At 34.7% G+C, this 14,881-nt stretch overlaps 1 protein-coding gene across 1 annotated transcript in view; it reads right to left on the bottom strand.

The window, feature by feature from the left end:
* Positions 1–1,480: 1,480 nt before the first annotated feature.
* The window catches only part of OLA1 (Obg like ATPase 1), a 164,415-nt gene continuing 151,014 nt past the window's right edge, over positions 1,481–14,881 (bottom strand). Inside the window, exons 8-11 of the mRNA XM_068967900.1 lie at positions 8,208–8,348; positions 7,419–7,515; positions 5,276–5,398; positions 1,481–1,961 (exon numbers count right to left, since the gene is read on the bottom strand). Of these exons, the coding sequence (XP_068824001.1) occupies positions 1,860–1,961; positions 5,276–5,398; positions 7,419–7,515; positions 8,208–8,348 (463 nt within the window). The 3' untranslated portion in view covers positions 1,481–1,859. The remainder of the gene's footprint in view (positions 1,962–5,275; positions 5,399–7,418; positions 7,516–8,207; positions 8,349–14,881) is intronic.

The raw sequence follows: 14,881 nt of genomic DNA, 5'->3' as shown, positions 1-14,881 counted from the left end.
TACATTTCTCCAATTCAGAAGTATAACAGGAATTTTTACTGCAAACTTGGCCAACTGCAACTGTACCCGAGTTTCACTTATGTTTTACTTAATTCTTGGAAAAAAAAAAATTTTTTTTCCACTTAATTTTGTTCTTATTTCCCTGCTGCAGTTGTGATTTTTATGTTAGCAAACGAATTATCAGTATCTGATTCCCATAAAGAACATACTCAACTAAAGAGCTTCTAAACTGTATTCATTACTCAATCAAATCCTCTTTAAGCACCCTTTCCTCTTTATAGCAAGTGAAAGAAGTGAAAGTGTTAATCGCTCAGTTGTGTCTGACTCTTTATGACTCCATGAACTGTAGCCCACCAGGCTCCTCTGTCCATGAATTCTCCAGGCAAGAATACTGGACTGGGTTGCCACTCCCTTCTCCAGGGGATCTTTCCGACGCAGGAATGGAACCCAGGTCTCCTGCATTGCAGGCAGATTCTTTATCATCTGGGCCACCAGGGAAGCCCCCTTTATAGCAAATTGCCCTTAAAATCACTTCTTGCTTTTTGTGCTACATTAAGTAACTTTCAATGTTAAGTTTATGTGTGTTTTTACCTTTAATGTAACAAAATAACACAGTAGAGGCAAGAGCTCGCCTAGTTGGGGGTCTGCACTTGACTGACATGGTCCTCTGATCAGAGGAGCACAAAAGGGCCACGGGTGGGGACAAGGGCAGCCTTGCAGGAGTGTTAACTGGGAGAGAAAGGGAGGGTTCAGGGAGGAGCGCTGCAACTGTCACCATAAGAGGAGAAGGCCAAGTGGCAAACGACCTCCAGATAACTACTTAACCATATTTTTCTTTCAGAATTTTCCGCTACAATTTTGTAAAGTGCTTAACTTGTACATGCTAAAGTTTCAACTCATCTTAAAATATTTTAATAGCAAGTATTTTAAAAGTTTTATAATTTTCAAGATCTAATCTTTTTAGTAACTAATTTTTATACTATTGAATTGAAACAAAATTATAACTCATCAGATATGAATGGGTTAGTTTTCACAACAATTTCATCACAATAATTACAAAGGAATGATTAAAAATGAACATTCTCTCCAATACGGTCAGAACAACAACAAGAAATCCTTTCATTTCTGAGGTAGAATTTTCCCCCAGCAGTATTTTCCTTCTGGTCATAGTCACCTTAGGATATATCTTTTGTGATATCACTGCTATCATCTTTCAATAAATGTCCATCTACAAATTAATTAACTTTCTGGAGACAAATCCCTGGTATACTATTCTTCTGATTCCTATGAAAGACCCACTTTTAAGATACAATTGCAGCTGCCCCACACGCTAGTTACTGTGTCATACACACGCCTTAAAATTCTGTAATCAGCAACCGCCAGGTGCCGTATCGCATTCAGCACACCACAGTCAGTCAATACAGACATCCCCAAACACACCAAGGCTGGTTTTGTCAAATGTTTTATTGAGTGTAGACATCTGGAGTACTGTAAAACATGCATTATCTGTAGATTCAAAAAGGAGCAAGCCACATTGTCCTCACTGTCAAATGTGTCAGGCTTGGCATACATGATGGAGATTAATGAAGTATCATGAGAGTAATATGGTTCCTGAAAAGCTTCTACAATTTGGAGTAGGGTCTTAATCACGTGAAAAGCAAAGCTGTTCACATTTGGTGAACTTGCATCTCATTGGAGGTACACAGTATTTTAATTTTAAAACAAATAAAAATAATTGTTTGTAGAAGATTCCCATCACCCCAGCTTTACCTGCCCTTTCAGTTTTCAGAAATTTTAATTTTAAAAAAAAAGTATATGCCTTTTGGAAGTTGTACATTTATCTGAGCAATAATTAAAATTTATTTCTTCTTCGGTTGCTGAGGTGTATTAAATTTGAAAAAGATAATATCTCCATCTTCAACAATATAATTTCTGCCTTGTTGTCTGTACTTTCCAGCAGCCTGTAAATAAGAAATACAAAGAAAATGTGTTAGTTTACAACAAAATATATAAGGTAAATGGTAGGAGCACATGCAAAAAGTATTCTACATCTTGGGTCAAATTAAAAAAAAAAAAAAAACAGGAAGGCACACAAGTTCAAAACTAGACTTGGAGAGAAGCAAAGTAGTCCTGATTTGGGCAGCACTAGATTTTCCATACATACATAATCATAATGTATTCTCCACTAAATTGTTGGTACATAAATGTAATTATACCAATATCATTAAGTTTCATTACATGCTGTTTATGGTACATTTCTGATGTGTCTGCAAACATCCGGGAAGTCACTGTAACAAACAGATCAAACCAGGCAGGAAAAAAAGATTATATAGCTAGGTTAAAGCTGCAATATTTACTTAAAGAAATTCTTTGGTGATACTGATGATGCCAAAGACACAGCATGCTACAAGTATCAATTGTAATTACAGATTCTAAATTGCTTCTTTGTAGTTTTTAATCTGATCTTGACAATGACCATACACAGTGGTGTATACTGAAATTCAACACACAGAAGTTTACTGACTAATGGCCCTAGTTACAAGCAGACTCTAACAGGTTGGAAATGCAAAGATAGATTTTTTTTTCCACTTGTAAATCAGTCGGCAAAGCAACTGATTCCACCTGCTGGCACGCAGATCAAGATCAGCAATCTTCTGGTGATTCTTATACAAATAAGCAGCAGTTACACAGAGACTCAGGTTCACCGCAGGGCACAGCACACACACTTCATCCTCAGCACAACAGGCTCTTCAATATCTACACGTCTACACTGAACACTGCACACCACCAACCCTGTCCCACGTGACCTGACATCAACCACTCAACAGAGAGGACCTGAGGATCTTTCAGAAAACCAAAAAATTCTCAAAAGTATTTTCCTTCTGCTAGAATTTATCGAGAACACAAAAAACCTTTGACCAACAAGATTAGTACTTCCCTTTGAAGATATTGATAAGAGTGTTCAAAGTCAAGTGCAATTATACTAATCAGAAACAAGACTGAGATCATACATCTGAGGTTAAAATCAACAAACCAGGTCACAGAGCCCTAGTAAGCATATTACAATTATCTAGACCACATATAAAAATCACTAAGTGCTTTTAAAAATGAAGCTATTTTTAAAAAGTCAACATACCCTAACATTTTAAAAGGCATACACACACACACACACACAATACTCTTGTATGATTTTTCCAAAGTTGTGATGTATGAAAGGCCGTGTGCTACTTGTTTTGAGAATCTAAAGTCCAATGTTATAAAACTATATAGACAATTTAAATCAAATACATAATTGGCATGACATATTAAATATAAGTTTATATACTTTGTTATGACTCAAGTTTACTACTAATTAAAGGTGACAGTGTTCCTTTAAATTCTCTGGAGACCATTTAATCCATTTCCACTGCTATCAGAAACACTGGTTGGAAAAAAAAATCAATACCCATTTGTGAATCTTGAGTATGTATTAAACAAGACACGTCTAACCAGTTCATTTGCACTTGAAAGCAGCCATCTGTAGAAGCCAGCTTTGCCTAAGCAGATATGATTGCTAATAATGTGATATCCCTGTAGACTACAAAGCCCACACAGAGCTATTCAGTATATAGTTCACAGCACTGGCATTAAATTAGTTATGCTGCACTGATGTTTGAAACACATATACATACATACACATATACACAATCTCGCTCTCAAACCTAAAACTTATGTGATAATATGCAAGTATTTGTTGAATAAAAGAAATTCATAAATGCTTTATTTAATTTGGAGTTCAAATTTTGAAATGTTAGTTTTGGAAATTAAAAAAAAAAAAAAACAGCAAAAAATACTTAATGGTATTCTAAGCTGAAAAGCCAGAGGTCAACCTTTTCCAGTTTATTTCATAAAACCTCCTAGTTAGTGTTAAGCATTTCTACAAGCAGGCAACATTTTTTTTTTACAGTATATTATAAAATTTCTGTATTGTTAAAGGAAGTATTCACAATTTATATAACTTTCAAGTTTATAAATTACAACATAGACATCTATAGAGAGTTGGTAAAACAGGCTTATCCTATGAGAATATAAAAAAGAAGTGTCTGATTTCTGAATTCTAGTAATAGAAAAATATCCTTATTTTAACCTTTAGTCTATGAAAAATATATATGCCAGCATGACATAACATGTTGAAAAATAATCTGAGATTTTTCAAGTCTAATTAGTATTCTTGACAAAGTTCAATCTTAATGCACTGAACTTGCATATCTAACTATCGCCACAGATGACAACATTAAGAAGTTAATGACTTTGTTTAGTTATAAACTGTAACTTCTTTCACGCCTTTTAAAAAAACAAAATGGCTCTCATTCCACACTGAACCAACTACACCAAGATTTCCCCCTTCTCTTCCTGGGGTTTCAACAATTCTGTTACAGCCCTGCTGTAGGTATGATCTCTCCAATGATACCAATGAGAATAAACTTGAAACAAACTTTTTTGGAGTTCTTTAAAATTAGGAAATATACAAGACTTCCCTAAAAATTTTTTTAAAACATTTTCTGTACTAGTCTTCAAATAACAGATTAAAGGTAAAGATACCTGCTTGCAATGTCAGTTTACCTCCCTGATCTGTCTGTTGGTTAGAGCTGACACACCTACTGGATTTTGCTAAGTAAACCTAATAAAGCCAAACAAAATCAAGTCTGTAACAGAGTTTACATTAAAAGAAATCATTCATTACGTCTGTATAACACAGCTTCACTATTAGTGGATGCAAACTAAATTATACTTATTAGCTAAAATAAAGCACAATTTTGGACCTGCCCTCTAGTGTTGAGAAAGCAAATTAAGCTCTCAGAGATCTTTTTTAAAAAAAGTACAACCATGAAGTTCAGCAAAAACAGGTTTTATTTGACTAAATTTACATTGTTTCCCTTGAATTAACCCATATGCATATAATACTACTTTTATTTCAGATATTCAAGTATAACAAGTGCAAGTTTTCACTGGTCATCAGTGAACAAACTCTTTGAAATTATTGATAACTACTTAAAGCCAGCTTTAAAATTTCTTTTTCAGTTTTAGAAAAACACCACAAAATTACTAACAATTTATACATTTAAAAAACTGCCTAAAAGCATGTAAATATCTACGGCTCAGTTGACAGTACATACAGTTGATAGTTAACACTAATGCTGACACAATTTAAAAGATCGTTATCATTCATTTGAATCATGAGTATCTTCATATTAGCAAAAATTATTAAGTATGAAACTAGAAAATAATTCCTTACCTTGACTGCATTTTCAGAACCTTCCTCTTTAAAATCTTCGTATTTCATTACTTCAGCCATAATGAATCCTTTTTCAAAATCTGTGTGAATCTTTCCTGCAGCTTGAGGAGCCTTCGTCCCTTTCTTTGAAAAGGAAGACCAGGGAAAACTAATTGCATTTAAGATGACTGATTGAAAGCGTTGAGTTTCTTTTCTTTTATCTGCAGTTGGGTTAGACTTAAACTTAGTTTAATAACAGTTAAGATGTCTGATATACAATTAGAACATTTTCAATATAGGGCACTATCTGTGTAGCAGATTTAGCACAGACAAATCAGTAGATGTTAAAGAAGCGCAGCTTTGTTTTTCCTAACAGTCATCCACAGATTTATCGATTTAGATGCAGTGGCCTGGTTTGGTGTAGGTTTCATTTCGATTTTCTATTCTTCACGGTGGAAAAAAAAAATAAGGATTTAAAAAGTAGCTTTCAAGCTGAATTATCAAAGGTTTTAAAAAGATAAAAAGCCTTGAAAATTTCAGCTCATCTAAAGAACATATAAAAATCAATATATAAAGGGACATTTTTAAGATATTTCCAACAAATCATACAATCTATGTTCAGCAAATAATTTTTAAATCCTCATAAAATTTTGAACACTTTACATAATAAACCCTGCCTCTAACCACCATGAGAGAAAATTCAAGTTGATATAGGAAGAGAAATGTCTTATAATTACCCCATATGTTAAACTACAAGGACATACATTCCAGACACACACAACCATGGAAAGAAATTTGAGAAATAATGGTGACCTAAAGGCTGCTTAATAAAGCATGTTAAAGTGATAAGGAGTCTGACACTATAAAGCACAGTTTTTACAATAAAAGATGTATTGGGTTAATATGGCTACTCACTGATGCTTACCTGACTAAATATCCTAGCACATTAAATCATGGATACTTACAATCAGTCTTAAGATAAACCAGCTTTCACATTTTCAAGCCCAGAACATGTTATCTTTCCTTCTGCACAGACTTAAGTTTGGAAGTTTTAAGGCTTTAAAATATACAGTAAAAATAAACCCTAGCAATTTGTTTACCAACCCAAATTGCTTTGACATAATTTGTATGTCGATATAAAAGGACCTTAGTTATAAGTCAATCAAACATTTTTTTTTAAACAAAGAAAAGAGGAGATCAAAGAAAAGTGAATCTCGCATTCACACGACACCTTTAACATCATGCTGAACTGACTTCATGTTCCTATCCATCTTAAATCAAAATAAATGTAATAATAAATTAATGTAGCCAGTGAAAACAGGAATGAAAGCAGCCCTAAAATTCATAATAAAAGAATGAATAAGACACTGAATATTTCTGAAAGTTCAAATGTTATTTTTAGATTCTGTAACACGATTTTGGATTACATATGTTTCAAAATATTTTTCAACAGTAACTACCGTATCACAACGTATTTTCATTTAAAAGCCAGCCATTACAGGTCTGTTTCTATTGTCCTTTGGGAATAAATTAGTCATTCTTTCTGGTGGCAATCAGTTATATATCAGTATTTTAAAAATACGCATCACATTATTAAAGAAGACTGAATATAAAACACTGTAAAAATAAACACTATTTCTATAAATTCAAATTTTAAAAGGCATGAATTATTACACATTGAGTTTAGCTCTTTGAGCCCAACTGTGTATCTATGAAGAGCATAATGATGTCATATTGCTTTTATTGCTGAAAATGTAATCCGAGCAAAGCAAAGGAGGAAAGAACCACCCGCAACCCAAACAAACTTAGCGAATACAAAATGAAAAGCAACATCAATTTCACTGCAGACAAACCCAGTCACACAGATTAAGCAAGCACAATACTGGTGCGTCTTATCTCTGACCACAGGAGGAGGGTAGACAGATTCTACAGGATGAAGAAATTCAGACTATGTAATAGGCAGAATCAATTGTTACCTGCCTCAATCAATGCCGCTCCACTTTCACTGTTCAGCAGCTCACAAATAATTAAAGTTATCCTGGACAAAAACCTCATCTGTAATGACTAGCTAACCGCCACCATGACAAACTTCAAAGTCAGTGATATCAATCTGAATTCAATAGTGTGGAACTGGATATAGCTGATGAATAAGTATGAATCTTACCCTGATGGTCCATGCACGCACTTCATCTGGGCCTGCAGTGAAAAAGTATTCTAGTTGGAGTGCTGCAAACCCAGCCTTAATGATCTTTGGCAAAGCGCTGAAATAAAATGAAACAAATTCACTCAACATATAAGTAGATTGTGCCAGAGATCAGTAAGAACTTAAAATATTCATTTCAAGCAGAAAATGTTAGAGAGATTAGTAAATGACCATTTTTTTTAAAATAATACACTTGAAGAGGTCAGAAAGCATATAACTATTCCTAAAAAAAAATCTCTTCAAAAATTAGTTTTAATTATATTAGTCTGAATATATCATTTTGAATTGTTTACTATAGAAAAAGAAACATTTGATCTACCCATTCTATGGTTATTTTCCTCCAATATCAATTATTTCCCAGACGTGGGTCATGAAAGCAAAATTATTTGATTGAAATCCAATGTTTAAACAATATATGACTGTTACTCAGAGAAAATTTAAGGCAACTGATTCACTCTTTCCCCGCCCCCACTGAACATGACGAAAGAGTTTTGGCGATCATTCCTTCTCAAAAATATACATAACTAATACCTATGTTATAATTAAAACACTGTACGGAGATGACAGATGACAGTTAAAAACTTAATTTAAAATAAATCTTTTCACTCTGTCTCATGGTAAAGAAAGGAGAAGATTCCCTCTTTATAATGGTAATTACTCTGTCATTTATTATTCTATCAGCGCAAGCAATTAAATTACTGCAAGGAAATAGTTGATAATAAAGTGTAGGGAAAATGAATGCTAATTAACCTTTGTGTCATGTTCGCTTCCAGATACTTCTGTCTCTCCTCAGCACTCAATTCTTGCAACCTGAGCTCCAAGGCCCCACTAAAAGGGATGACCAAGGCACCTGGGTCATACTTGTCCACCCACTCTTTAATTTTTATCAACCTGTAGACAAAAAAGGGCACAACATTATCTTGTAGTGCATGCATGACTGTACCACATTCATTATTATCAAGTAGCACATACATATTCATAAGAATTGCACGGTTTTATGATGCCATCTTTTTGTGTATAGCTTTCCAAGGTCAAGGCATTAACAGGCAGCAACTGCTTCAGGTATACGCCATAATATTTTACTGTAATCTGGTTTTACTTTAACATATTATCTATAGGAACTACCATACAAATATTTTAAAACTTTTTGCAGTTACACTAAATTCTTTCAGTATTAACACCTGTGACCTTGAGAATCTCAATGTTATGATTTATTATCTTCCTTTACAAAATAAATTTTTAAAAAGCAAAAAACACAAAGTTCTGGATTTATAGGAATCACACCTAAAAGTATCAGCTAATTTTGAGAAGCTTTGACAAATAATTAATTTGTTCCCCCCAGATATCTATATGCCTGGTTCAATTCCTTCTTTGGACTAACAAGACCTTACAGTTGTTACTGGTTTTAAGAGCTTTGCTAATCCCCCTCAAAAAGTCCAAATATACAGGTTTACAAACCTAGTTGATTGTGTATACATTGTTCTTACGAATCTCACTTTTGTAGGACCATGAATAACAGAACTACAGAGGAAATAAATTCCTTTAATAGAAAAGGGTTTAGAAAGTCAAATCAGTTAGGAAATTGACATCAAGTATTACCTGAAAAGACATTATTGATTCTTTTCAGAATCATTTCAAATTCTAAATCATTATTGAGTGATTTCTTCCCAAGCATGGAATTATTTTTATTTTTAATATATTTTTTTATTGAAGGATAATTGCTTTACAGAATTTTGTAAGCATGGAGCAGTTTAGCAAAGTGGCAGTTAGAGCATAAATAAAATCAGTGTAGTGAGTATATTAACTAGGTTCTGAACCTACCACTATGCTAGCTTTTACTCTTGGGCAGGTTTCTAAACCTTTCTAAACTTGCTTCCTTATTCACAGAAATCGTAAGAGTACACATTATACTGTAGGTAAAGAACCTAGAAAAGCAAAGCTCGGCATATCATAAACAAATATTAACACCAATTACTATTAATATTTTTTATTCTCAGATAATCACAGCAGATATGCCTATGATTCTGGGATAGAGCTTGGTATGGAAATGGGTATAGATTTCACAGTTCAATGTATATCACTTATACTTGTCTCCCATATTTAGACCAAGGCTTTAATGAACTATCATGGTAGAAAACTGAGGCAGAAATCCTTAAAATAAGACAATGTAAAATGTCACTATAGTGGATAAGAAACACAAGAACTAAACCCTAACACTCACCATCAAACAAAACAGCAGGGATCAGAGTTATCAGAAAATTAAGAACATGGACTACTGAGTAGAATGGGATAAAGGAATGAAAAATTCACACAATAGTTTATACATGTTTGCTATATGAGGCTAACCTATAATTTATTTATTTAATATTTATCAATGGGGACCTCCCTGGTGGTCCAGTGGTTAAGATTCCATGCTTTCACTGCAAGGGGCACAAGTTCAATCTCTGGTTGGGGAACTAAGATCCCACATGCTGCATGGTGTGGCCAAAAAAAAAAAAAATTATCAGTGATTTTTTATCTTTGTAATAATAATGGACCAATCCCTAAGATGTATTTTGGGATCAAATATATGTCCTTTAAAAGAAGAAATCCAAACTAGTTGTTTTCTTATCCAAAATTATGAAGGCAAGAACATTATGAGATTCTAACTTATTTTATAGACTTACACTATTCAAACAAAACTGTATTTTAAAATTTGTCATTGATGGTTTAGTAACCACAAGCCAAAATCAGAAATCTAATAAAAAAAGGAAAAATAACATACCAAATATAGATTCAATGAAAATAAAACAAGCCCATGCAAAAGAAAACAAAAATATCATATACATTTTATTTCAAAAATATGGTCAACATAGCTAATAAAACTAGAACAGTTATGAGACAACAAGAAAAGAAATAATGACTTTGGCTAAAATATCAATTCAGAATAACAATAGTTTTACACTGTCATTTTAACAGCCTTTCCTGCAGATTCCTCAGAGGGATTATTTGCATTCCTCAGGTGTTCTATTGTACAATTCAGATGAATAAAGACTTACAAATCATTCCTCTACCGCCAATGTGAGACTTTGATCTTGTGAATACACTATTGTACCTTAACTATAATTGGCAAAAAACCTGACAGTGTAGAGCATCACAAGCTTAATAACAAAGGAGAATATCTCAAAGTGTTGACAGATGATCTTCATAATGCAGAAGCAGAGCTGGTACATTTTAGCAATAAATGAGCACTGAGGTCTAAAGGTCTCTAAAGTGACTGACATCAGACCTGCTATAGCCTCACTGAAAGAAAAAGGTACCGTGGCACTCTCCGTAAAGTGAGTTAGGTCTTTGCCTGCAAGCTTCACTTTTGTGACTTTCCCTGTCACAGAAAACACAGGGAAGATGAAAAGTGAGTTAGGTTCTTTGGCTGTCTGCTTTACTTTCATTACTTTTACTATCAAACAAAAGTGAGAAATGCCCCAAAGTAATTTTTAATTACATATTTGAAATAAACCTTGAGTAATTAAAAATATGACTTGATTTCAAGATTATAGACTAAAATACATATAATATATCTATTAAGTCTGATGGTTACAAAAGTGTGATAATGAGGCCAAGATCACAAGTTTGAACCCCATTGGGACCAGTTACCTTTTGCAGAAAGCTATCTATTCTGTTGCTGCAAACCGTACCCCAAACTCATCTCAAAAATGTGAGCTATGGCACATGAGGGAATATGGAAAATCAAAGTTGCACTCAGGACCACTACAAGAAAAACAATTTCAAGTACAATACATTCTGTCAAAGTGACTGAAGAGTAATCTCCATACACAAATGTTAGCAAATGTCTAAAGAAAACTATCTAATAGTAACCAAAATAATAATGATATTGTCATAGAATACCAAATTATAGGAGGGGAGAAGAAAGAGTAAAGACAGTACACTCCCAAGGAGTTAAACTGTAAAGACTTCCACAACATTCATTTTATAAATTTATATAAATAGATTATTGCACAAAGCTGCAGATTACCGATAAGGAGTCAGAGCCACATTGATTTCCCCAAAGTTTTATGAGTGACAAATGGAAAAAAGAACTGCCATTAGTGGTACTTTTCTTCCTACTAATGATTCTACAGCAAGCAGACTAAGCAGGGACAATCAATTTTAAGGCTAAAGGGTTATGCTTTGAAATTCACTGGCAGGTTTTGATATGGTGGAGTCTTTGGCAAAATGAGATCTTTAGTATTAAGCTAGCTTTAGATTTCTAAAAGATTATGTCTCAAATTTATTTTTGGTTTTATAATGTGACCTTCTTACCCAGTCATGAAATTTGAGATTTTATAATTTGATTTTCCTTGGGTTAATTTACATGGTTTGTATTTCTCTTCCCAGATACAAATTTTATTTCTAAAAATTACAATTGCCTGTCTCTGAAATCTACCTGTTCTTTTTTGGTAACATTTTATTCTTGTTTAATGAATTCTCATTCCCTACAATATTTTTAAAAGATTAATTGAAGGTTTCTTTCAGACTGTTCTAATTACTGCTAGTTTCTTGTGTGTAACTCTGCCTGACTCCCTTTAACATGCCATCTTCTAATCTCTCAAAACAGGTGGCTCCTGTGTATGTGCTGTTATTCTTGGATGTGTGATCATTTGGCAGGAGTTGTTTTGTTCCAAGAGAACCTGTGATCAAACCCCTGGGTTGCTGACATATATCTATGACATAGTTTTGTGGGGTTTTTTCCTTCTAGGGAAAGACCTATGGAGGATTTGGGTCTCTGGATCATTTGTAGGCTGAGTTTCTGCACTAGGTTATTGGTAATGTACACAGTGAGGCCCAGTCTCTAGTTTCCTGAGAATAACAGTTTCTTCCCTTTTATAAAAGGGTCGGAGCTGGGGGTGCAGGTTTCTAGTGTCTGGCGAGGAAAGGACAGCTCTTTCTAGGTTTTACGAGTGTGCGGTTTTGGCACCTGTAGCGTGTGCCTTGAGTCTTATTCCTATATGGACACTAAGGCCTCTAAGCCATATGAGATATTTTCCCTGAGGGCCATACACTGTTGAGTTCACTTTCTACTATCAAAAGAGTTTCCTCTTTGTTTCTGACACCTTGAGAACCCCTTTTCTTGCTTTCAAGTCCTGCCATGTTCTAAAACTACCACATCATCAAAAATACTATCTTTCCTGGTTATATCCTCTGATGTTTCTATATACTAAAAACAAGAAAGGAGCTTCTTATAGTGGCTGAGTCCACCTCAGTGGTACTATTTGATATTCTGCATAAAACTAAATTTTTGCAACTTAAACTCCTGAAATACTTTTCTCTGATATACTTTAATATGAATTTTAATTCTTTTCTACACTTCATGTCCATCCAGCCATTCAACTATGCCCAGCTATTCAAATTCTGATTTTCTAAAAATCCTTTAAAGATGCCACAATTTAGCACTAAAGCCAAGTTCAGTTCAGTTCAGTTGCTCAATTGTGTCTGACTCTTTGCGACCCCATGAACTGCAGCACGCCAGGCCTCCCTGTCCATCACCAACTCCCGGAGTCCATCCAAACCCATGTCCACTGAATCAGTGATGCCATCCAGCCATCTCATCCTCTGTCGTTCCCTTCTCCTCCTGCCCTCAATCTTTCCCAGCATCAGGGTCTTTTCAAATGAGTCAGCTCTTCGCATCAGGTAGCCAAAGTATTGGAGCTTCAGCTTCAACATCAATCCTTCCAATGAACACCCAGGACTGATCTCCTTTAGGATGGACTGGTTGGATCTCCTTGCAGTCCAAGGGACTCTCAAGAGTCTTCTCCAACACCACACTTCAAAAGCATCACTTCTTTGGCACTCAGCTTTCTTTACAGTCCAACTCTCACATCCATACATGACTACTGGAAAAACCATAGCCTTGACTAGACAGACCTTAGTCGGCAAAGTAATGTTTCTGCTTTTGAATATGCTGTCTAGGTTGGTCATAACCTTCCTTCCAAGGAGTAAGCGTCTTTTAATTTCATGGCTGCAGTCATCATCTGCAGTGATTTTGGAGCCCAGAAAAATAAAGTCAGCCACTGTTTCCACATCTATTTGCCATGAAGTGATGGGACCAGATGCCATGATCTTCGTTTTCTGAATGTTGAGCTTTAAGCCAACTTTTTCACTCTCCTCTTTCACTTTCATCGAGAGGTTCTTTAGTTCTTCTTCACTTTCTGCCATAAGGGTGGTGTCATCTGCATATCTGAGGTTATTGATATTTCTCCCGACAATCTTGATTCCAGCTTGCGCTTCCTCCAGCCCAGCGTTTCTCATGATGTACTCTGCATATAAGTTAAATAAGAAGGGTGACAATCTACAGCCTTGACGTACTCCTTTTCCTATTTGGAACCAGTTTGTTGTTCCATGCCCAGTTCTAACTGTTGCTTCTTGACCTGCATACAGATTTCTCAGGAGGCAGGTCAGGTGGTCTGGTATTCCCATCTCTTAAAGAATTTTCCAAAGTATAGATATACCATAAATCCAGGGGGCACTGATAAACACTGAGCTTGTGTCTAGTCTTCTTCCTTGCAAGTTTCCTCTCATTTTTATTAAAACTGCTCACAGTCCCAAATAATGACTTTAAGAAAATCACATTTTTCTTTTCCATTTTCCAAACATGTTCCCTGCAAATTAATGCTCATTTGCAGCATTCTAAAAGAAACAAACATATACCCCATAAACAATATTCATTCAAGATCAAATAATTAGCTCTAGAACATTCAAAGTTCCCAACCCTTCAAAATTTTGTTTGAATAAAGTTACTAGAGTGAGGTTATTAAGGAAGTCAAAGGGAAAAAAAAGAGCTAGAAAGAAGTAATACCAAAAACTTCTAATCTAATTATTAGTCTTGGAAATCTAATCCCTCTTCTAAAAGAGATCCCCATCTGTTACCTATGTAACTGACTTCAGGTTTCAATGTTCTTGTCTGACTTGACGGAACTGTGCAGGACAACAATTAAACTCTGCTCCACAGAGTGTGGTCTCATCACCTGGGTGCTTTTTAGAAATGAAGAATCTCAGAATTTGCATTTTAGTAAGATCCTCAGGTATTTCACATGCACACTAAACTTTCAGAAGCACTGAATTAAAGGGCTCTGAAAATAAAAGCACTTTAAGTGAAAACATGAAAATGTCTGCAAGAATTCTGCAGACCAACTGATAACTAAGCAGATGTTGACTACCTATCCCATTGACATGAGAGGAGTGAGAATAATAGAAAAATTCCTGCTTACATCTCCCAGGCTCAAAACTAAAAGAGAAAAAACTTACCAGAATTTCAGAAAGTATAAGGAAAATGTTTGCTCTGACACCCCTGCAGTATCAAAGACATTTTAGATTCAGGGTAAAAATAACTGAACAGAATTACTATGGTCAACAGTTTCTTTATAAGACATAATTATGTCTCTCTTATT

This window comes from Capricornis sumatraensis, chromosome 3 (genome assembly GCF_032405125.1).
Source record: "Capricornis sumatraensis isolate serow.1 chromosome 3, serow.2, whole genome shotgun sequence".
NCBI classification, from domain to species: domain Eukaryota; kingdom Metazoa; phylum Chordata; class Mammalia; order Artiodactyla; family Bovidae; genus Capricornis; species Capricornis sumatraensis.
Note: the sequence above shows the minus strand (reverse complement) of the source record. Positions and strands in the feature narration are given on the sequence as shown.